This window comes from Rhinolophus sinicus, chromosome 2, assembly GCF_057876585.1.
Source record: "Rhinolophus sinicus isolate RSI-liver-muscle chromosome 2, RSI-T2T, whole genome shotgun sequence".
In the NCBI taxonomy this organism is placed as follows: Eukaryota; Metazoa; Chordata; class Mammalia; order Chiroptera; family Rhinolophidae; genus Rhinolophus; species Rhinolophus sinicus.
This window is the reverse complement of record NC_142502.1, coordinates 11,462,477-11,488,101: the sequence shown is the minus strand read 5'-3', so window position 1 is coordinate 11,488,101 and position 25,625 is coordinate 11,462,477. Positions and strand designations below refer to the sequence as shown.

Below are 25,625 nucleotides of genomic sequence, written 5' to 3'. Positions count from 1 at the left end.
ATTTTTAAAAATAAATAAAATAGGACTTCCTACGAGCAAAAGATGAGCTCCAGCCTCATTTAAGAAATCCCCTTAGGCACCATGATAATCACGAGCTCTCTAATGGCCGCTTAAAACTAGATCAATACCTGGGCGCAGATCTTGCCGTAGGAACCGGCAAATGTTCATCAAGACCCAATAGAATAATTAAAGAAAGAAATGGGAAATCACAGAAAAAATACAAATGGTTAATACATCTATGGAAAGAAAATGCTCAGCCTCAGTCGTATTTGGGGAAATGCATATTCAAACACAGGAAAATATTTTTTACCACGAGATCAGCAAAAATCTTACATATCTGATTGATAGAATTTAAGAGAAACCATTATCATCCTTTGTTGAGTTAAGCAGGCAATTTGGTGATACTGTTCAAAATTTCAATATGCAGCACTTCACCCAACAATTCTAATTATAAATGTCTGTTCTACAAAAACTCAACTGCATGTACACAAATAAGTGTGGAAGAACGTTAATTAAGCAAGGCTTACAATAGCAAAAAGACCAAAAAAATGATACAATATAATTGTCCACAATAAGAAAATGGATAAATAAAATATGGCATTGAATCCACCAGAACCATGTCATAAACGAAGCTAATAAGAAGACTGAGATGGGGGGCCTTGTAAAGACCTGGAAAAATCATAACTTACTGTTACATGAAAAAAGCAAGTAAAACAATATATGCAGCCTGATTCAATATACTTTGAAAACTATATATTTGTACACGTGCACAAATTGGTATGCAAAGAAAGCATAGGGAAGGCTATACAGCATACTGTTAAAAATGGTTAATCTTAAAGAAAGAAGTTGAATTGGAAGGTGAAATTGAGGGTATGGGAAAGTTTTAACTTTACATAATTCTGTATTATATAATTTCTTACAAGAATATGTTTTATGTATTACTTAACTAAAAGAAACATTTAAAAGTACATTTTTAAACACTGATCAGGCAAAGCACAATGAATTTAATGATTCACTTTTAAAAGACCAAGATAAATTAATCCTTAGTTTATAACTGATTTCATAATTATATAGGCTGACTCTCCCCAAAAAAAGTATCTAAAAGTGAAATGGACAAAATTTTTTATATATCAAGACAAAAAATAGTTTAAAATTGAGGATGCCTGAAACAAGAAAACACACTTCTAAGTTCCTTTCCAGAACATGAAAATACAGAAACACAGCAAAACAAGAGTATTGACAATAAAAATAAAAAAGATTCCTCTCAGCCCTTACCCAAATCCCATGTCTTTTAACTCCCACCATTAGTTACTGCTGTGATGATTAGAATCTCATTTGACTGTTTTCTTTCTAGAACCCACTGGCTTAGAGTACCTCCTTTGCTAAGAGCTTTTTCTTTTTTTTTCTTTAACATTAAGACAGCAGAAAAATGTCTATTTGTGACTAAATAGATGGATGCACAAAAAGATTTATATTTACATAAAAGAAGATGACAGATGTTTCCTGGGAGTTTGTTGTATATTGACTTGATGTGAATGTGTGTGTTGGAGAAGCACAAGCATAAGAAATTGGTGTACAAAACAACAACATTCTTCCCACCAACACTGAGAAAGGCAACTAGCACCAGTCTTTGTTTAGAAACCAGCTCTGTCATTACCTTTAATTACTTAACCCTCTACTAGTAAAGTGAGGGTCCCTGCAGAACACAGGGCATTTCTATTAAACTTCATTACCTTTCCCTTCATCGTCCCTGAGAGAAATGTCACCATCCAAAAGCACAGTTTCTCAAGGAGACCACCTTCTGAAACAGGACCAGGCGCGCCAAAAGCCATTCACCCCGTCTTTCCCCAGCATCTCTGCCTCTCACTAAGAAATACCCAGTACACATTATGTGCTGGCGTAAACAGGCCACATCAGTGAAAAAGGAAGCTCTTCAGGTGCTACTGTAAAACAAATCTTTAAATGGGAGAAGGGAGAAGTTAACCTGGAGACCCAAAGAGATCCTGTAGTGTTGGCTGTTAGAAAAACCATCTTCGGAATAGTAAAACTTAATTATGATGTTATAAATAAAAGAAATTATGATATATTCAGGCACAGACAAGATAGGCCATTTATCTACAAGGGACAATTTTCAAATATAAAGGTCATTCAAAACAATGGGGTCAGGACGGCTTATGTTCAAACCTCAATTTATATCTTGTTTGTAAGCAGGAAACATAAATACTAACATCATTTCAAATCAAATGAACAGATCTCTACATCATAGGTAGGCAGTAAGATCTTGCTTTTGATGACTAGGAAATGCTTGGATTTAACAGCCAGCGGGGGGAGTGTATATATCATATGTATAGTTAACACTCATGCAACAATATTTGCCATTAGAGCTCTGGAAAGGGAGAACATGAAAACTGAAGATAAACGGAATAGAGATGTAAACAAAAACCAGAGAAGAGTAGGTTGGATGTGTGATTTCGCGAGCAAATCTGCCTGAAATGTAAAAGGTTCAAGAACCTATACGGGTCTGGCACTTTTACTGGTTTACAAATGTGTTGTTGCACTGTGTAGGAGGAGAAATTCACCAGGTAACAAAGCGCTCAGCAGCAACTGTTGCTGTGGTAAATTCAGTCTCACTCTTTCCTTGTCAGAGAGAACAGACCTGCTTTGAAAGAACCCTTCACAGGATGGGTAGGAAGAATGTAGACAGGAAGGACGCTGGAGATACAAGCCACTGTTTGAGAGAAACCAGGGACAGCAGGAGGCTGGGAGGAGTGGGGAGCAGCTCTGTTTCGCTGCCATTAAAGGCCAGGAAAGACCATCTGGGATTAATGGATGGCTCAGCTCCAGACTGACCCTCACTATCCTAGGGCTCCAGTACTGCTGGGCAAGACATGAAGCCTTCCCCACACCCCTCACACACCTAGGCCTGGCTAATCAATAGGATTTAGCGGTACCAGTACAGACAAAAAGAGACATTAAAGAGCTTTGAGTGTGAAGTTTTAAAAATCCTCTCCTTTTGTGTATCTACTCTCATTTTTCTCAGATGCTTGAGAAAGCTGTGGGGTGAGGGGGAGGATTAAAATCAGAAAGAGGGGAAAAACAACTTCTGTCTTTGTCAAAGTAAATAAAAGACTTGTTTGAAAGACTCAATTGTCAATTCCTTGCCTTCTTTCTAACACTGGTCTTCCCAATTTTCTGTGGTAAAGAGCCATTCTGCTCTCGTATAAAGGCTTGTGGTGAGGAGATAAGTACAGGGAACTGATGAGAATGCTTCCATCTAGACAGGGCTGCTGATAGGATATCCTGTAAGAAGGAGAGAGAGAGAGAGAGAGAGAGAGAGAGAGAGAGAGAGAGAGAGAGAGAGAGAGAGAGAGAGAGAGAGAGAGAGGGAGAGAGAGAGAGTGTGTGCACAAATGTTCTCATACGTGTTTGGTGAAAAGCAGCTTCTTTTTTCTTTTAAGTTTCTAGAGAAGAGGGCAAACAGAAATTATATAGGGTAGATGGGTTGGAAAATCATGACATATAAGTAAACAAAAGACTAAGCCATAAACTCTGAATGGAGGAATTATGTCTGTATTCTTTATTTTTATTGCCCAGGTTCTGCTACAATGGGACACATAGTAGGTGCTCCAGGGACATATTTTTAATTAGTTATGTGAGGTAGTAAGAGACACTAAGACTTCTGAAAATAGAACTTAAACTAAATGGAATATTCTCTGATGCCTCAAACACCTCAGATATGTACATAGTCTCATTCAGATAACAGCCACTGTGACCATGTCATGATCTAAACCAGTAGGGGATAGAGTGGGGCAGGGAGTACTCTGTGCATATATTCCACTTATTTAAACAAAGCAGAGAGAAAACAGGAATTTAGGGATATAAAATTTTATGTTAAATATACTTTGAGCAAGGAGATTTTGCAAAATGTTTGGGATTGAATATGGAGAGGTGATAAACACGTGTCTCATCATGATAATCACACAGCACATATGAAATGCTGTAGAACTATTTTGCATGAAGAATTCTGAAAGCTGTGAGATCGGTTACATAATACTTTCAAGCTTTTCTCCCTGTGATGCTGATTCTCATTTTAATATTTTCTTATAATGACTTTTGTCTATTCCTTTCTCATCTCACTGGTTCTCTCAGAAGAATCTCATGCCTTCTTCCTAAAATAGCCAATTTGATATGTGTGGTTTTCCAAACTGCTTCCACATACTAGAGAAGCAAGAAGACATTATAGATGATGAAGAGATTAATACCTAAATCAGCAGAAATAAATAAAACAAAATTAATATGAACATATGCTTAAAATTCAAACACCTGACCAAGGTAAGTCTATTCCCCTAAAGACTGGACTTAACAGTTTTCTCTACTTACACATTCATTTCCTGCGTATTCTCAGCTGCAAAATAAAAGCTCTTGATCTGTGGATGGATGACCTTAAAAGCACTTGAAGGGGAAAAAGCAGGGACACACAAGAAATTAGTGTTTGCAATCATTAATGGGTTTGAAAGTAAATCAGTCAAATATAAGTATGATAAATTCATCTGCTTTTGTAATTTTACAAAAAAAAAATTTAGTTGTATTAAATACCTATTGTCTAACCTTTATTTCATGTAAAGAGCGGAGGGTTAACTTATCATGCCAGGACACCCAGAACAGGACTGAGTCTTGGCTAATCAATAGTTTCTGTTTAGCCATAGGGGCATATTCTTTCTTTTTTTTAATTTTAATATTTATTTTATTCATTGTACCCAAAATATTATCGTTTCAATAGGTAATCGATATAAAAATTACTGTTGAGATATTTCACTTTTTTTGTAGTTTCTACATAATTTTTAATTAGTTTCAGTTGTGCAAAACAATGTAATAGTTAGATCTTTACACCCCTCACAAAGTGATAACCTCCCTCGCCAATCTACTACCCCTGACATCATATATAGCTGTTAAAATTCCATTGACTCTATTCCCTACGCTGTATTCCATATCCTGTAACTAAGTGTATATATATATATTTAGTCATATATTATATATATATATATATATATATATATATATATATATATATATATTAAATTATAGTTGATATTCGTTGTTATTCAGCTTCAGCTTCAGGTGTACACTGCAGTGGTCAGACATCTACACTGTCCATGAAGTTGTCTCCCTAATAAGACAAATGCCCAACTGATACCCTACAAAATCTTTACAACATGATTGATTATATTCCCCAAACTGTCTTTCGTATATAGGGGCATATTCTTTTCTTTTCCTTTGCCAACTGCTTTGCTATAAAGAGACAATAACAAACTTTAGAGTGATACAGTGTCACTTCAAAATACTTAGATCAACTCCTTTAAGAAAAGTGTCAATTCAATCGAATATATACAAGAATCTATTTACAGGAAAATAATCAAGTATAGAAATTCCACACTGTGACAACCCATCAAAAACCTTATCTAAGTCACCCTCTGGTAAAGAAAATATATAAGGTAGATTATTTTTTTAATAAAAGCATAAAACATTAAAGATAACAAATAATAAACTGTTTCCCATTTACCATTTAGGCCGGAAGTCCTACAGTACGGGCAAGAGTTTTTGTGTATAACCAGTTTGGTCAAAACACAAGAATCGCCACGAGCTGATGTATCACTGGGTAGATGCAGCTACACCAGAGTGTGAAGACTTAAAGCTAATGCCAGTTTATTTATTTTATTAGAAATAAGTCAATCACTGCTACCAGCAACATAGGTCAATAGGGAAATGTTCTTTTCTGATAAAATAGAGAAAAGATGTCAATGGTAGAAAAAATAAGAAAAAGGTGAAGAGGACATATATACAAAATGCAGCTGGATACTATTATGGGAAGAACATTTTGAGTCTAGAGAGCTCTCCCATGTGTTCTAGGCAAGTCCAGACTCTCTGGACTGTTCCCTTCTCTGTAAAATGAGGTAATGGGCTAGTGACTTTTTTTGGTTCCTGTTGGTTCTCAAATATTTTGGACTTAAATTATTATATTGGGCCATAATCCCCAAGTCTAAGACATCTCAAGAGAATTCAATTTCAAGGAGGCTACTGACAACTCCATAAACTAAGAAAAAGAAACAGGTCTTGCCATCATATCTACAGCTCTGAAGAATCCTATTTAACTAGTCATTCCCTTTATAAGGACAAAACCTTGACATCTGATTTCCCTGCCAATCCTGGAAGGGAGCTTGTTTTTAATTATATCACAGACACAGTCGTCAACAACATACCATGCCAAGACTCCATGGGGTTTTAAAACCATCCACTCCAACAAAATGAAATTCCAGAAAACAAGAGGTGAAAAGCTTCTATTATTGCTTAGGGTACCAACCCATAAAGCTCAAAGTTCTAAGACATTTGAGTGCCACATTCACTAACTTCCAAATCGTCACATCACTCGAGGAACATTATGAAGAGATATTATCCTGGCTCAGAGTTTTGTGGAAAATGATAGACAACTTACTGCTTTTTTTTGCATTCAGATGCTCTCTCCACAGTGAAATCAGGCAGGTTGACAAATCCATCAGCTTTTTCTGCCTGAAACACATACATACCACATATATAAACAAATGCGTTAACTCTAGCAGGTAGTTTATTGAGATCACATATGTGGGAGATAGTATAAATGAAATCAAGAGGAATCAAAAGATACCTCCCTGAATAGCACTTGACTTACCCCAGATACATATTTTGTAAGAGAAATTAATATTCTCCTGATAAGTCATCCAGAGTCTTCCCATGAGGAGTAATGTGACACAGCTTAGGGATGGCCAACATATGGCATGGAAAGGACCTGCCCACCCCTTCCTGTCTTCCTGGACAAGTTCAGAGCCAAGCCATCGGAGCTCTGCTTCCTGCTGGGCCTGTCTGCAGCCCCGGCATCAGGTTCATCCCACTACTTTAGTGAGCCACAGGTACATAAGGTGGAACCAAATAGCACCCTAAGATATGGTGGACAGACATCTGACTTTAGAGTTAGTAAATTGAGGTTCACATCATGAATCTACCACTTCCTGGGTTGTTATAAGACAGAAATGAGCTCAGGTAAATAAAACACTTAACAGATACTCAACAAACATTATTTCCTCTCCCAAGGCTGTAGGTAGTTCCTTGGGGATTAAATCTCAGAGTCATATCTGGGAAAGTCTCAGTTCTGTAATTGATTCTTAGGAGTTTTTTCTACAAAGGGAAGACTGCAGAAGAAAACGACACTTTTGAGGACATAGTATAAATGCCACTTTAAAACACCAACATTTTTATAGGAAATGTAACCATTGTTCTACCTCTTTAAGAATTTGTTAATCTTTATTTTATGGATAAAATTTAACAGAACCACAAGAGGGTTAGATTGCTTGTCATAGACAGAACTCAAATCTTCTTCCATATACACCAGCGTGATTAGAGAAATACAGACCACATGATTAAACAGAAATGAGTCAGAGCTTATTGGGAGTTGAGAATAAATTGATTCTGAAAATACAATCTTAAATTTAAAAATTAGCTAGCTATTGAAGTAGCACCATGGATGCTCTTAGTTCACGTCATCATTCTGTATCTCTTTCCCTTGTTGCTAACCAGAGTGCAACTTGCACGCCTTCCTTCAGAAAAATTAAACTGAAACATCCAACCCTATGCCTGTATTTTCCTTTCTCTCCTATATGAGCCAATTTATTCAAACTCTTCACTTGAAATGCTTTCTTCTTATAAGACTCACAACTCATTTCTAAATGGCTCTTTCTAGATGGGTACTAGACTTATCAGGGTGATCACAGTGCAAGTTATATAAATGTCTAATCACTATGTTGTATGCCTGAAATTAATATAATATTGTATGTCAACTGTAATTGAAAAATAAATTTAAATAAATAAATAAATGAAAAGGGAACTTCCTTGTTAAAAATTACACATACAGAAGGTGACAAAAAAAATGTATACACATTTTATGAAAGGAAAACTGCAGTAAAACTGTAACACTCAATATATATTGATAAGAAAAGAGGAATAGAAGTCATGTTTGACTTCTGCAATTATAAGAGGTGCTCAAAATGGTTACCATCTGTGTAATTTTAATATAGTTTTTCCTTTCTTAAAATGTGTATACTTTTTTTGACACCCTCAGTATATGCATTTTCTTCATTCAACTTATCTACCTCATGATGCACTGTTTAATTACTGAATGGTGGTTTCATCAATCCTCTCTCAAATAGAATGTGAAGCACTTAAAGAACATAGACCACAAGTCAATGTTTTCTCCAATGCACAAAGCTTCCTGTAGATTCTCAGGTAACATCACTATATAAAAGTGTAGTTTTGAAAAACGGTTAGGCTCCAGCAATTCCACTCCTAGATATGTACCCAAAATAAGTGAAAACAGGTCACAAATAAACGCATGTACCTGCATATTCACAGCAGCATTATTTGCAATAGTCAAAAGGTGGAAACAATTCATCAACAGAGGAATAAATAAACAAATCATAGTATATCCATATAATGGAATGTCATTCGGCCATAAAAACAAATGAAGCACTGATACATGCTACAATGTGGATGAACCTTGAGAACATTATACAAAGTGAAACAAGCCAGACACAAAACATCACATATTACATGATTCCATTTATATGAAATATCCCGAAGAGGTAAATCCATAGAGACAGAACACAGGTTAGTGGTCGCCAGGGGCTTGGTATAGTGGGAAATGGGGAGCAACTGCTTAATGCATATGGGTTTTCCTTTTGGTGTGATGAAAATGTTTTGGAACTAGACATCGGTGGTGGCTGCACAACACTAAATGCCGCTGAATTGCTCACTTTGACGTGGTTAATCTTATGTGAATTGACCTGGGGGGAAGGGGGCAAATATGTCAGGCTAAGGTGTTTTTATATCAATTTCTTTAATTATATTAGGATGAAAAAAATAATCTATATTCACCATTTGTTTCTACTTCCTCCATCCATCCATGTCCACGCCCACTGGTCCGCAGAAGTGGTAGTTACCATGAACCCAGTGGTCTCTGTGTTGCTAAGTCCCATCTTTTGAGCCCTCGCTTAATTGAGCTCTGGTAACTGATACTATAGTCCACTCCCTCCATCTTGAAATGTCTCAAGTCTTGCTTTTCTAACAACACATTCCTGCTGATCTCCTTCTGTTCTAACTACTCCTTGCTCTCTTTCATGGGGTCATCTTCTCCTGTCTGTTTCTTAAATGTCAGTGTTCCCCAGATCTCTGACCACACTCCTGTTCTCTTCTCATGCCAATACTCTACATGGAGGACCCCACATACTCCCATGGCTGCCTGGATCACCATTGTACACACACATCCAAAATCTGTACTTCAAACTGGGATTCAACCCTAGGGATCCTGTCTCAGGGATCCAACTGCCTAGTGTACCTATTCACATAGGTATTCCATGGGCTCCTTGTTATGGACTGAATGTTTGTATTGCCCCAAAACTCATATGCTGAAACCCTAATCCCTAGGGTGATAGTATTTGGAGGTGCAGCCTTTGGGAAGTAGTTAGGTTAAGATGATGTCATTCAGGTGGAGCCTGCATGGTGAGATTAGTGCCTTTGTAAGAAGAAGAGACCAGAGACCCTCTCTCACCTCCATGCAAGGATATGGCAAAAAGGCAGCTGTTTACAAACCAGAAAGAAAGCCTTCATCAGACACCGAATCTGTCTTTGATCTTGGCCTTACTTGCCTTCAAAACAGTAAGCAAGAAATGTTTGTTCTTTAAGCTATCCAATCTTTGGTATTTTCTTATAGTAGCCCAAGGTGATTAACACACTCCATAAGAAAGACATATCCAAAACTAAACTTATCATCTTACTTCCTAAAATGCCTCTTCCTCTTTCTCCTGTTCTTTACTTCAATAAATGGTATCACTTCTTTCCAATTGTCATAAAAGGAACTACATATGGAAGACATTTTTGCCTCTTCCATCTCCTTAGCATCTGTGTAGGTAATCACTAAGTTTTATCATTGCTACCTCTGTCGCAGCTCTTCAATCCATCCATTACCTACCACTTCCTTCATATCACCGTTAACGTCCACCTGAATTACTGAAAAAGTCTCTGAAGCCATTTTCCCTCTCTCTAATTCTGTCTTTTCCTCCAATTTAGTGTCCAAATCACAGTAACAGCAAATCTTTACTCCATTCTTCACATTACTTCTCTCATTAAAATATTGCATGGTTCCCAATTGCCTTTGGATAAAGTCTGCTTGCCTTAGCAGAGTATTAAAAAAATGCACTTCATGATCATGTCCTGCTTAACTACACAATTCCATCTCCTCCAGTGTCCTTGCTCCTACTCAACCGAAAATAAACAAAAGAATGAAAACACTTCCATTGAGCTGAATTAGAATTGACACCCAATTTATAGCATTATCAGCCTCTAGACAATTTCTTTTCAGTACAAAAAGCCCATCTAAAATTAGAATACAAAAATCAATCAAAAAATGAAACATAAATATATGCCTTTACTAATACTTTTTATTTACTTAAAAATAAATCCATGTAAAAGATATGTCACAAATCTTCACTTGGGTGCATTCTGTTTCTGCATAACAGAAATGGCTGAGATTCCTTCAACTAAGAGCCTAAATAAATTTGAGTAACAGACACGTTAGTGTTTCCCCAGTAAATCTCCCTTTCCTTCATAAGCAAAGGCAGTTTTCCACTGTGATGAAGACATTCAAGCAATACTCAAAATCACAGGTAACGATGTCAAAAATTGTCCTTGCTTATTTGACTTGCAAAAATGCTTCAAAAAAGATAGAATGACACTTCTCTTCCTCCTCCTTCCCCTCCTCCTACTCCCCTCAGATCCCTTGTTCCGTGCTCTGTTCATCAAAAGAACTTTCTCCAATAGTTTCTTTCCTCCTCAAGGATTCCTAACTTTCTGAAAAGTTACTTGAAAGTTCTGCATTGGTATCTGCAAACTTCTTCTGTATCCTAAGGTCATAAAAAAGTGTGTTCTCTTGCCAGAGGTACCAAACCATTTTTTCGCCACTATGCAAACTTGCCTTACCAAGTCTAGTCTTAAATCCTGAAGTGAGACAAAGCCTTATACTTTATGGTAGGATGTTCTACAATCTCAGAGGTGTTCCTCCTCATCAATCAATCCATCCGCTTTTCCTAGCGATTCTGCTTTTATCTGTGTCAGTGGAGTCTCACCTGCAGTTGCTGTCATTAGGCAGCATTAAATACACATTTTTATCAAAACGGTTTAGTGTTACACATTCATTTAGTCAACAAATATATCTGACTAGTTTCTTTGTGCCAGGCACTGTGTGAGATAGTTGGGATACATAGTATAGTGAACAAAACAGACAGAGATTTTTACTCTGAAGGAGAAAAGAGACAATAGCTCAACACATAAATACAGACGTTGCACAGTGTGTTATAGGTAACAACGGCTATGGAAAACAGTAAAGCTGATCAGGATAAAAGGTTTCTGACCACGAGCAGAGAAGATTGCCTTTTGCTCCTAGGTTCATAATGTACTTCCTACTTCATTCCCCTAGATAGGGCTCCAGGAACCGACTCAGGTGTGACCTTCAAAACTTTGTCCCTGTTACTCTGAGACTGGAATAGGTGCCCTCCTTTGGTACCCAGCGCCAGGTGTGGGCTTCACTTACATACTTCTCTTAATGTATTTGTTTATCTGATTATTTGTCTGTTTTTCCAATAGACTATGAGCACCTTGAAGGAAATACTATTGTCATTTATAGTTATAGCAAAAATACCTGGGACAAGGTAAGTGTTCAATAGATATGAAATAAAGAAATGAGTTTTATGAATGAATGAATAATAAGGAACATTGTTTTTTACCTCGGACTATAAAGTGCTAAATGGCAATAAGTACTAAAATGTGATGCAGGAACCACTTTGGAAAACAACTTGACAGTTCCTAAAAAATGTAAACATATAATTACCATACAACCTAGCAATTCCACTCCTAGGTACCTACCCAAGAGAAATGACAGCTACATCTACACAAAGATTTGGATACAAATATTATAGCAACATTATTCATAATAGCCCAAAACTGGAGATAATCTAAATATCCCTCAGCTGGCAAATAAATAGAGTGGTATATTCATACAATGGAATATTATTTAGTAAACTATGGACATGTGCTAAAATATGAATAACCTTGAAAACTCTATGCTAAGTGAAAGTCAGATACAAGAAACATACATTAATGTATGATTCCTTTATACGAATTGTAGAGAAAAGGGAGATCTACGGAAACAAAAAGTAGAATGGTGGTTGTCTGGAATTGGGGGTAGGAATGAAGTTTAATTGTAAATGGGCATTAAGGGTTTCATTGATATGATGAAAATGATTTAAAACTGATTTATTATGATGGTTTCATCACTCAGTAAATTTACAAAAATATATTAAATTGTAAATTTGAATCGGGTGAATTTTATGACACATAAAATATATTTCAATAAAGTTGTTTTTATAAACATGAGATGCAGGAAAAGTTTGGGGAATAAAAAACTATGAGTGAAATCCCTCCCGTTTCGCTATCAGTGAGACTTGAACGAAGGTAAATATGGAAGTCTCTGATGATCCCGCCTATGATTCAGTATGACTTGGTCACATTTTAGATGCAAAATTCGTTTAATATTTCGTATAGTCTATGGTTTAAGCTGAATTCTGGCTTCAATTTTGGACTACATGAATTTTAGGGGCAAAAATATTTTATACAGACTATATCACACTTCAGACACAATTTTTTAATTAATTATAATCAAGCATCAAATTTTCAGTATTTAAGTACCAAAATAAGTGTTCATTGCCATCAATAAAGTTGGACTTTTTCACACTACAGATAACCTTGAAAATAGACAAAATTACTTTGTAAGTATCTATATATGTCAGAAAGGTAGAAGGGCAGACCAAGAAAAATAAGTGATGCATATATTCCAGAGGCTAAGTAGGTCAAAGAAGACCAAACCAGCAACAAATGAAGTATAACAGAGGAAATCATAATGTATTTCATGGTTAAAAATAAAAATATAATTATCTCTCTATTCTCAGTGGAACCATATTTCCTTGATTCTAAGAAACTGATTTTTTCTTTAATAATTCTGAAATCAAAATGCAACTGAGAATCTATATGGATTTTCATGGTAGCATTTCCTCTCCAAACCTGTTATTAAACAAATCACAGGTCTTCAAATGAATAGGATCTTATTAAATTTCAGAGGAAAACATAGTTTTAAAAAATATATAAGTTTTCATGTAAGATGCTTTTGTGTTTATGTGTGAATATGAATTTAACATTTTTGGAATTACTTTAAATAAATTGAAGTGAAGTCACCCACTGGATATCGGAATCAGGAGAAACTGCAAACTCCATTTCTCCAAATAAGTCCATGGTTTGCTTGCTTCTGCCCTGAAACCACCCATACGTGGGAAACAGACAAAGTCCAAGCTCTAGGCGAAGCTGCCCATTTTTATGTCACCTGTTGTCATTAAATTTGAAAAAACTGTGGTCACTGGTACACACAGACCTCTGACCACTAGAGAAATTTGAATTACAGTCTCTAAATTACAAGCCTAAAATAAACTGAGATGGAACAAAAGAATAAAGTTAATTGTTAAAGTTCTAGTTCTACAGAGAAACAGTCCCTGTCAGACACTGCAAAATGCAACCCAATGTAAGGAAACAGGGTAGTAACTAGCAACAATGTGTGTACCCTTTGACCCAGAAGGCCCACTTCTATGATTTGTCCTAATTATTATTATGTGCAATGATATGTGCACTGAAACATTATTTGCAACAAGAAAAAACTGGGTAGAATCCAACTGCCTATCATCAGGGGACTGTTGAATAAACTGTGGCATCCACATGCAATTAATAACTACACAAAAAAGACATGTATAGATATAGAGTAATCTCTAGGACATAGTAAGAGAAAAAATAAGATAGATACAATAGATGTAGTATGCTAAAATTGTGTAATAAAAAAGAAATAGGATATGCCTCAGTATACTTACGCGTCTATATCTGTAAAAAAAAAACAACAGAAAAATAAAAACAAAAACAAACATAAAAAGAGAGAGGAAAGAAGGTGGAGGAATAGGGATGAAAGCAAGACTTATCTGGCTGTAACTTGTTACACAGTGTTGACTTTGGGACTGGGTGAATTATTTATACTAAACACACACACACACACACACACACAAAGCAACTTCTAAAAAACATATGAACCTAGATGAATGTAAGCATGGTGACATAACCCCACACCACTGCTAATGACTCCAAGAGACCTTAGAGCACAGAATGTTGACTATAAGTATTTAGTGGAATAAAGCCTAAGGACTTTCAGTAGTGATATTGTCATTATTATTTTTACATAGTTTTAGTAGTTCTTCCCCCTCAAAAGAAAAAAATCTGCATGGACTTAAAGATTCCCTCTTCCTCTCTATACACTAGAGATCAACACACTGCTTTGTTCTGATGAGCCCCTCATCTCCCTCTTCCTTCCAGAAAAGGAAACATAAGGATTACACATCAAGGCAATCTACATTCTGCAAGAATTGCCTGGGCAGAGAGCATGGAGCTGAACTTACCAACTCTGGGCTGTACACACACTGCAAGGGTAGCAAGAAAACAATGTCTTGTTTTGCTTCTAGATGTCAGAAGCAGACGTGCAGTGAGAATGCCCAAAGTCCTTTTAAGAAATAGAGTAATCTTGACTAATATCTAAAAACGGCTAACATTTGAGAACTAAGCATAGGCCACGCACATAGTACTATCTTACCTGTCAGAGGAAAATTAATCATATTCAAGTGCCAGAATGTACGAAACTGATCAGTTTCTGACCCAGACAGCAAACTAGATTGGCATTATAAATAGGAAAGTTATGTGGATGAGTAAAGTGATAAAACTTGGACCAGAACCCAGAAATCAGTTAAATAATGCGAAACGTGTGACTGAAGAACTTTAGTCTCAACCAGGAGCTAAAATAGGAGAAGAGACTCTGTAGCCAATGGATGGCACAGAAGAAAGAACCCTGGATTTGGTATCAGAATATCTTGATGCAACCCACCTACCGTGTGATCTGAAGCAGAGCACTGAACCTCCCAAGTCAGTGTCCACACAGTGGAAAAGGAGATATAACCAGCGTCTCGAGGCTAACTAGAGTTAACATAGATGTACGTGATCCTATAAAATTGTTAAAGCTATAAAACAAAGTTAAGATTTGATTATTTCATTAACTGATAAGAACTGGAAAAAGGAATGAAAACAAAAGAGAGGGAATGATCCAGAAAGACAAAGGTGAAGTCATAAGGTTTTTACTCTGTCCACTGTCAACTGAGCCCTTGAATAGCTGTGTATCTCAACCTTCCCTGACTTCTTTACATCAGATTAATCACTGGAGAAAATACTTTAAGTTATCTGGAGGACAATAATGCTAGCAAGCTTACTACCGTGTTTCCCCAAAAATAAGACCTACCCCAAAACTAAGCCCCAGTTAAGATCGTCAGCCAGATGGACGAATTTAGTACATTACGACGATGTTCCAGAAGATGACATGACTGTATTTGAATAAATGTAGATTGTTGTGCATGAAAAAATAAGACATCCCTTGAAAATACGCCCTAATGTGTCTCTTCGAGCAAAAATTAATATAAGACCCAGTCTTATTTTCGGGGAAACACGGTGTATCCTTCTTATATGATCTAAGGTATGTTTTTATTAAAATATTATTGCATTTGGGTTTATCTAACATTACTCTGTGCATGTAATGAGACTTTGACTGAAAGACACTTTCTTCTCACAAATGCCTAGAAATAGATATTCTACACAGAGAACATTTGGTCTGCATTTTTGACTAATAAACAGAAAAGCCCAATTGCCTACAGAACATGCAGATTCCTGGAATAAATGATAAAAATGGACTGAGAGTGCTGATTGTGATAATTATGATAGTCCTGAGGATGCTGAGGCCCCGACCAGGGCGAGAGAAAAAAGGCTCGGAAGGAAGCAGACCACTTGAAGCAGGCGCTGCTGGTGACTCAGCCACATCCCCTAGGCCTGACCACCCAGGGGCCACTAGCGACACTTCCTACCAACAGCACTGTCTCTCTGTGGAAGTGCTTCCGTGGCTACCACATTCCACTTCCCCACCTGTGCGGAGGTGCTCAAGAATGATTGTCCCCAGGATCAGTCCTCAAGCAACAACCAATGGGACCTGGTGTATACATACTCCTGTTCCCCTGCCCTTGGGAAGAAAACTCTGAGGTGTATACTTTTTACAGGCTCTTAGAGTTCCCCAGCAGAATCAAGCTTGTTACCCACAGTCAGAATTGGCTTGGTAGGGAGACCTTTCTTAGCTAACTTTCTACCCTTTTTCACTTCCCCATTCCATTTCCAAGTATTTCCAGTATCACTTCCCAAAGAAACTACTGGCACCCAAATCCTCTTCCGAGGGTCTGCTTCTGAGAAACCTAAACCAAGAGGCCATTCCACTCTAAGAAAATGTTTCTACTCATGGTTCCTATTCATGAATAGCCCAGTTGGTTGGTACCCTAAACCTTCTTCATTATTTCCTCCTAAAAATCACCCAGAGATGACTACCTCCCTAGTATTTTAGGTCATATTGAAGTGGTGACCAAGAAGTAACTGGCATCTTACTTTATGATTTGTAAATTAGCTCTCCTACCTAGCCATTCTTCCATTCTCTCCCTGTGGAATCATATTGTAAATAAAATTAAGTTACTAGTGAACTTCCTGGTAGTCTGACATACAAAGATAGTCATTGCTTCTGAAATATCATTTTCAACAACAATTAAGATGGAAGCTTTACAATGTAAATGCATTTTGTGTTACTGTTCTCTGTAATATAAAATCCTTAGAATGCAAAGCCATTCATGATCTTACCCTGTCCAACTTTATCTCTTACCTGTTCTTTTAGGAGCCTTAAACCTGAGAGATAATTTTTACCTACATAGGGTGGGTCTCTTCAGGAACATGGTCAAAAAAATAATAATAATAAGGAAGAAAGCACTAAATAGGAAGGAAAAGTTTTAAATGAATAAGAAAGTTGATTAAATCTCACTATTACAGAATAGATTACATCTCATTCTACCTGAAAAGTTTCATCTACTGTCCATGGTTAGAGCAGGAACACGGGGAGAATAAATAAAGGAAACCCATTTAAGAAAAGTAAAACTCGGGTGCATTTAATTTCAATATTAGAAATCTATGAGAAATGAAGAATAAGGTTAGTTCTTTTAAAATCACAGTTAGTCAGTATAACTTTGTCTTCAAAGTATATTACATCTTCCCATTCTTCAGGAGCTTTCAATCTCTTCAAAGTATTTTTATGAGTTTCATGAGTGCTATTAAGATGCTACTCAACCAAGGCAAAACTAATAACTTGATTCAAAAACAGAAAAAGACCTGTCTCCTAAGAAGATGTACAAATGACCAAAGAACACATGAAAAGATGCTCATGGTCAATAATCATTAGGGAAATTAAATCAAAACCACAATGACATACTACCGCACACCCATTAGAATAGCTATCAAAACAAACAAAAACAAACAAATAGAACCAGAAAATAACAAGTGTTGGTGAGGATATGGAAAAATCGGAACCCCTATGTACAGCTGGTGGGAAGGTAAAATGGTGCAGCCACTATGGAAAGCAGTATGACAGTTCAAATAATTAAAAATACTGGAATTACATGGGCGGCTGCTGCAGCTCTCCCTGGAGCCTGTGTCTGGCCCAGCCCAGAGCGCAACCCAGGCACTGCAGCAGCAGGCAGACGACGCGGAGGTCCGCTTGCAGGGCCTGCAGTGGGAGCTGGAACGCCAGCGCCAGCAGCGCAAGAAAGCTAACAGGGATGTGGCAGCTCTCAATCGGCGCATCCAGCTCTTTGAGAAGGAGTTGGACGGGACCCAAGAACGACTGGCCATGGCCCTGCAGAAGCTGGAGGAAGCAGAAAAGTCTGCCAATGAGAGCAAGAGAGGAATGAAGGTGATAGAAAACCGGGCCATGAAAGATGAGAAGATGGAGATCCAGGAGTTGCAGCTCAGAGGCCAAGCACATTGCAGAGAAGGCAGACTGCACATAGGAGGAGGTAGCTGGTAAGTTGGAGCTTGGGGAGCGAGCTGGAAAGGGTGGAGGAGTGTGCCCGAGGTGTCTAATCTAAAATGTGGTGACCTGGAAGAACTCAAGAATGTCACTAACAACCTGAAGTCGCTGGAGGCGGCCTCTGAAAAGTATTCTGAAAAGGATAAATATGAAGAAGAACTTAAACTTCTGTCTGACAAACTGAAAGAGGGTGAGACCCGTGCTGAAATTTGCAGAGAGAAGGATTGCAAAACTGGAAAAGACAATTGATGACCTGGGAGAAAAACTTGCCCAGGCCAAGGAAGAGAATGTGAACTTACATCAGACACTGGATCAGAGACTGGAAGAGAATGTGAGTTTACATCAGAAACTAAATGAACTTCACAGTCTATAACCAAAACAGAAGAGCTGTTCCAACAGAAGCTCCAGACCTCCCTGTCTTTCTCTTCTCTCGTAAGAAGTTTCTTTTGTTACTGCATCTGCACTTTGCTGGAAATGTCAAGCAAATTATGAATACGTGACCAAATATTTTGTATCAGAGAAGCTGTGAGCACCAGTTAAATTTAATTCCTTCCTTTTTTCTTTTCAATTGGCACCAGCTTTTTCAGCTCTATTTTAACCCTTAAATTGCATTTATGTCTAAGGTAGACAGGGTGTTTCCTATTGAACATAGTCTCTTAAGACTGAGGGCATTTGGTTCCTGGGAGATTAGACAACTCCACACTTTCAAAACACAGACTCAAATATCTAGTCACTGGTCAATTTAAAAGGTTGAAGAATAGAACCTCTGAGCCACCAGTGGCCACACTACAGGAGGCCACAGACTATCACATTAAAATGGGTGGGGCCTTTCCATCCAGAGCAAAAGCGGGGCGGTGCTATTGTGGGAAGTCAGAAACCACAGATAGATTAACCTAATCACCCTGGCTTTTTTCCACATTCTACCATGCAGCACAAACATCTTCTGCGCAAGCAGCATGAGAGTGCTGGGGAAATAGTCATAATACTCTGATAAGAGGCCATCTACTCAGCAGGAATGAATATGGTAGAATTTAGTCCTGTTCACGGGAGCTATATCAAAAAGATTGTTCACCATCAATTATTGAGCAAGAGCATTTTTCTATTAATAAATATTGGTCAGAAGGGGCCTCTCTGGCAGCAGAGATAAAGGAACTGGCCTAACTTCATCTCCTCTGTACTTTAGGGAACAATAAATTGAAGATTTACATATCTAGGACTTTAATTCCTTCTTCAAGACTAAGTTAATAAAAGACCAGGAGTCTCCTGATTAAACTGGATTTTGTAGACAGGGCTGCACATTTTGGCTTTGTTATGTTCTTGCTTTCTCGGTTAACATCTCAAGAGCTGAAACATTCCATATTCCCCAGCAGTGTTGGGGGGCCAACTCCAGTTTACAGTTCTGACTAAAAATCACCCTGCTTCTAGCTTATCTGACTCCTCTCTGTCTCTCTCTCTCCTGTTTATTATGCATCACACTACCCAGGAGATACACTAGCAAATTGTGCAATTGAATAGAGCCCACACTTTTCCTTTAGATTCTTGCTGCTGTATCATATGTAATAGTATCACCTTTTCTATATTTTGGTCAAATACATTTGTACATAAACTAAAAAAAAAAAAAATAGAATTATATGATCCAGTAATTCCACTTCGAAATTCAAAGCCAAAAAAATTGAAAGCTGGGTCTCAAAGAGATACTTGTGCACCCATGTTTATAGCAACATTATTTACAACAACCAAGAGGTAGACACAACCCAAAAGATATGAGTGGATAAACAAAATGCAGTATATACACACAACGGAAAATATTCAGCCTCAAAAAGGAAATGCTGACACTTGTTATCACATGAATGAACCTAGAAGACATTATGCTAAGTGAAATAAGCCAGTCACCAAAGGACAAATACTGTGTGATTCCACTTATATGAAGAACCTAGAGTAGCCAAATTTATGATACAGAAAGTAGAAGTGGGGTTGCTGGGGCTGAGCAAAGGAGGAATGGAGAGTGATTGTTTGAGTGCAGAGTTTCAGTTCTGTAAAATGAAGAATTCTAGAGATGGTAGCACAATAATGTGAATGTACTTAATGCCACTGAACTGTACCCTTAGAAGTGGGAACTTTCATGTTATGTGTATTTCACCACAATTTTTTAAATAAAAAATAAATTTTAAAAAGTTTTAAGGCTACTACTCCAAAATTCATGATTTGCCCTCAAAAGATGAAAACGCATTTGCCACAATAAGTTGCATAAGCTTCAAAGTATGAAAATAGTGGTTAACGTGCTGTTAATGAGCACCATCTGTTTTACGAGTCATGGCTATCTGTTCACAGTTGTTTAACAGATAAGGAGGAAGGCCCAGAGAGGGGGTGGTTTTTTTGTCTGAGGTGTTAAGTGATCAAGGTACAACCTGTCCTCCTGATTCTGCACCCAGGGATAGCTTCTACTGCAGCACGTCATTTCCTGGTGTCTTTTTTGAAGACATTGTTTCAAACAGATTCTCCTAAATTCTGACTTCTTCAAAAAATGTTCAACTTTTCTTTTTTTTTTTTAATTCTTCCCTGCATCGCTTCCTTCTGAAATGTTCCTGAAACATGCTCTCTGGGAGACTAAACACAGCAGCATGATGACAGATGAATTTATCAGTTAGCTTGTCTGTAGAAGCAGCTGGGCTTTTGGCCCTTAAAAGAGCTTGCTTCAGAGGGATGATAAATCTTCAAATAATGACTTCTCGGGAAAATCCTCAAATCGAACCAAAAGTTCAGCTCATCCCATGGGCCACTTCTCATGCTATTGATTGGGAAGTGTGCACACAGCCTTCATCACTAAATCGTGAATCACCTGACCTCTTCCTCCAGGTTAGGAACTACCACACTGAAAAATCCCCTGGGACCTTCTAGCTCATTCCCCTGTTTTAGGCCTTAAAAGCATCCTTTACACAGGGTCAGTCAGCAAAGTTTAGAATCTCTAGCACAGGACAGGCCACTGTTGCCAAAAGAAACCATTTCTGGCATCTGAAAAGCCTTAGCACAATTCTTCTGCACCCCAAAATCACAGTATTATGTAAGCACATTTCACCTAAAGCATATACAAAATTGCCTTTCTTTGTATGTATTCCTTTGATTTTTTTATAGTGTTTTAAGATGCATGTGATCTTCTCAAAGTCGCTCCAAATTCTGTAGAGATAATGTTCTTAGTCAAAGTGTACTTGAAAGAAAATGGATGCATAGAGAGTTATATCACTGACGTAGGGGTACACGACTTCAAAAGAAAGTACGAGACTAGAATCCAGGTAGCATTTCTCTCTTATACCATGCTGGCAAAATCCACCTTCCTGCCTGCTGGCTTAAAAGAATGACTAAATTATACACACATACACATACATACACATATGCATACACACATATCAATCTATTGATACACATGTATTAATATTTATACACATATAGTAATAGTTATATTACACACCTATTTACACATACGCATAATGTAAGTTAAATATGCACCGCTCTATATTTAAGTTAATATATGTGTACTTGTGCATTCTATTTCCTGTGAGCTATTTTTGAAAGACTTTAGAATAAAAGGCACTTCTGATTATAAATTCTCTGGATGGTTAAATATACTATGCTGCATCCATGGGTAATATAGCCATTTGAAATGATGTTGTGGATATATACATATTGACAGGGAAATATGTTTGTAATGTATTCTTAGTGAGAAAATCAGTTACAATATTACAGATAGTATATTTTATCATTGGGAAACAGAAACAAGTTTGGAAACACAAACAACAAAATATTTACAATGATCACATTGAGGTGACAGGATCGTGGTTCATTTAAAAAAGTAAATGAGCTTGAATTCATTTTTTTCTGTATGTTTGCCTCCCTGTCTGTCCTTTTTTTAAATTTTGCTTAATTGCATTTTCTAATTTTTCTAAATGAACCCATATTGTTGTATAATATTTTAAAGCATTTTAAAAATTAATTTAAACTTTCAAGAAGCAAGAAGATGGATTCTACCAAGGAAAGATAAAGTAGAATAGAAGTGGAAACACCAGCCTAAGCAGCATGGACTGCCCCCCAGAGATGGGAGGACAGTGCTGAGTAGGCATTTTAGTCAGTGCTGGGCGCTAAGGGGACTGTCCTATGAGACAGCCCAACCTATGCATTACCTCGGGCATCCTCATCCAAGCAGTAGTGCCGGCGCACATCACTGCCTCCGGAGGACAAGAGAAAACCCCAAGGGATTTCATAGTCTTGGTGTTTCACAATTGAGTTTGAAAAGTTTGGAAAGAATGTAAAGGGAAATAGTATTGGCCGCATAAGCAACTGTTGCCACATTACATCAACTAAGCAATTAAAAATTATTAAAAACCACCTGCCTCAACTACAGTCTGACCATAAAACCCAGTAGGAAACTATTATTTTAGAAATACCAGGGATACCCAAAAAATGTATACAAGTGGATACTTTGGTCAACATTGCTGAAGCAGTAGTTTGCTGTAATCAGAAGTATCTGGACACTGATGGTAACCACTTGTAATTGTAGAAGTCAAACGTGACTTTATTCATCTTTTGTTATCAGTATATATTGAGTATGACAATTTTAATACAGTTTTCCTTTCGTAAAATATGCACATTTTTTGGCACCTTCTGTACATTCTGGGACTTACCGAAGAAAGTAAATATTAGGACACAGTGATAGCATCATAGACAATAAATAGATTAAACCTAACATCCATTTGAAAGATCTTTTATAAGATATGATAATGAGGGAAGTAACAGTATTCAAAAAGACCTCAGTCAAGTGGTTCCTAAGCAATCAGGTTTACCCCTTTCATCCATCAGTCATTATCTTCAGGTGAGCTGCTTGCTGACAACAGCTGAAACATCACATTTTGCCCTATCAATATTGTACCTTTTCATTCTCCTTTCCAATACGAACTCTAGGATCATATGTTGGCAAAGAGTTCATGGATTTTACATAATTGGTTTGCATTGTCTTCTCTGAAGAAACATTTTTAAATATTCGAATTTTTTTGGTATACACTCAGAAGTCGATTCTTGGCTAAAACAATAAATATGGAACTCAAATAAACTAAAAGCCCATAATTCATAAAGCATCTCATTTTGGTAGAACTCTGGGAATATGTCAGGTTCTCAATCATGCTTTGATTAATTGATTTATATAACTAATTGAAAATTAATTAACATAATAAGTAATTAGCTCAAAAAATACTGGTGCCTACTCTATGCCTACTAATTCTAAGCTCTAGAGACACAGTTTAAACCAAAGAAGTAAAGAATATTCCCTCGTGTATTTACAGTGTAATGGGTTAAAAAAAAAGAATATCATAAGCTCTGATTGAAGTATTCATAAATTCCTATAGACATTTTTTTTCAGTCTATGGTAAACTCACTCAGACGTTTTTCAAAACTGATGCTAATAGGTGATCACTAATGAAAGGTACAGAAGACTTCAATATCTCTTTCCAAGAGAGAATTAACCCATTCTTTACTTATACTGAAATAAAGGCACTCTATATTTACTGAAACTTTCAGAACAATTGTTTCATGAAAAGATAAATTCTTGCTTTCAGTATCATTTTCTGCAAAGGTTAATTCTGCCTAACCTGAAAACTGATTTGATCTTTGCTGTAGAGACCCTTATAAAACTCATTCCATGAAAAATTGCTTCCAAATCTACGTTCCTCTGGAATTCACCTAATGTGCACATGCAGCTAAAGTACCAAAAACATATGACAGAGACACAGTCACTTGACCCCACAGACACGTGGAACCATTCAGACTGTAAGGGAAAAACACGATCACATTTGGGCAGTCAGGTTGGATGCTCAGAAAACTGGAAAGTCTGCATAATATGTGTTATACCAGGTATTTACCAACAAACCTCATTAGTTTACCAAAAGTTTTTATGAAATAACAGGTTGGGTGATTCACCTTTTCTATAGGAGGCCCAGAGGTCCCAAGGCTAACTAGGACCTTTGATGCAACAGCACAAATGGCATTGACTAATGATTGCTTAACTACTAAACAACACAAGTTTCCAGTAACTTTACACAAAACTAAAATAAATCAAAAAAGCAAATGACAAAGAGTATAAATGAAATTCCACATTTTTAGCCACAAACTCTTCCTCCCCCAATTTGTTCATATCATTTTACCGGTTACTGCAGGCTCCAAAACTGGGACTCATTCTTGGTTTATCCTCAAATGTTTTCTGTCCCATATCCAAGCATTCAATATACTTCATTCTTTCCTTTTGTGTAGTATGTCCCAAATTTTCACTGATTCCACTCTAGTCCAGTAGTTCATGACTCAGTGCCTGCATTTGTCACCCTTACCTAACTGGCCTTCCGAAAGCTCCTTCCTTCTCCAATATAGCCCATTAATTACTGCGAGGTTAATATTTTCACATGCCAATTTCATTAGATCATCTTCTGATTCGCGGTTATGCAAGTGGCTCCCTACCCCCTAACTGGATCAAATCCATATTACTGCACTGTACATTTGAGGCCCTCACTTGCTAGCTCTGGCTCACCTTTAAATGGGGACACCACGTAGCCCAGGGGAAAGAGCCTGGTTTTGTCACTGGTAGATCATGTTTTTAATCACAGCTCTGCCATTTACTCCTTATGTGAACTTGAACAAGTTACTTAAATTCCCTGAGATTCAGTAAACTGCCTTGAAAACTGGGAATAATAAAACCAATCTTGCTAGGTTATTATGAGAATTCAATATAAGGCCTGGTATGGTGGGTTGGCATGGCTCATTTGCATTTTCATTTCTTTATGCACATTTGTCCCCAGACTAGAATACCCACCCCTCTACCCCGTACCCCACCCCACCCCCAATAAAACTGCCTTCCAGGGCTAATCTCGAGAATTTTCTTTCTGAAGGCTTTCTATATTCGCTTCAAACTACAGGAATAATGTGTTTTGATTGGTAAGAACTGTTTATTTAGTAAAAAAGGCTGGCCTCTTTAACCAAGGAAATCATGCAGCTTTGGAGATGACAAAAGGGGCAAACACACCTTCCTGGGTAGAAAGAGTCACTGTGGCGGAACTCCCTCACGTTCAGCCCAAGATATGTCCCTTACCTCCCACTTGTCTCGTCACCATTTCACAGTGACATGCCTGAAGGAAGACAACAATTCAGAACTTTGCTGCTTCTTCACCAGAGAGAAGATATTAATCCCAAAATGTCCATCTCCAGCTGTGCCTGTTATCCAGGTGAAATGCTGCAGTGGAGGGACTTTCCCCAGTAAACCTTCCATCTCACTTTCAACATTTCTGCCCCAGCCTAGTGATCTTGATCAATAGACCCTTGTTTTCAGCCAAAGGCCATGGTACAAAGAATCTGATAAAATGAGAAGATAGCAAAATGGGAAGCAGCTGTGTGGGACCTATTTGGGGCGTATGGAGCCCTTCTAGCAAATCTCAAATTA

General features: G+C 37.4%; 1 protein-coding gene and 1 pseudogene across 6 annotated transcripts in view; one reads left to right on the top strand and one right to left on the bottom strand.

Moving 5' to 3' along the window:
- Positions 1 to 25,625, bottom strand: part of IPCEF1 (interaction protein for cytohesin exchange factors 1) — a 152,467-nt gene that overhangs the window by 42,033 nt on the left and 84,809 nt on the right. For all 6 annotated transcript variants that reach the window (XM_019749258.3, XM_074333724.2, XM_019749257.3 and 3 more), the window contains 2 exons: positions 6,491 to 6,564; positions 4,381 to 4,452 (listed from right to left, as the gene is read on the bottom strand). In XM_019749258.3, the coding sequence (XP_019604817.3) occupies positions 4,381 to 4,452; positions 6,491 to 6,564 (146 nt within the window). The remainder of the gene's footprint in view (positions 1 to 4,380; positions 4,453 to 6,490; positions 6,565 to 25,625) is intronic.
- LOC109456784 (tropomyosin-like) lies at positions 9,636 to 18,527 on the top strand (annotated as a pseudogene).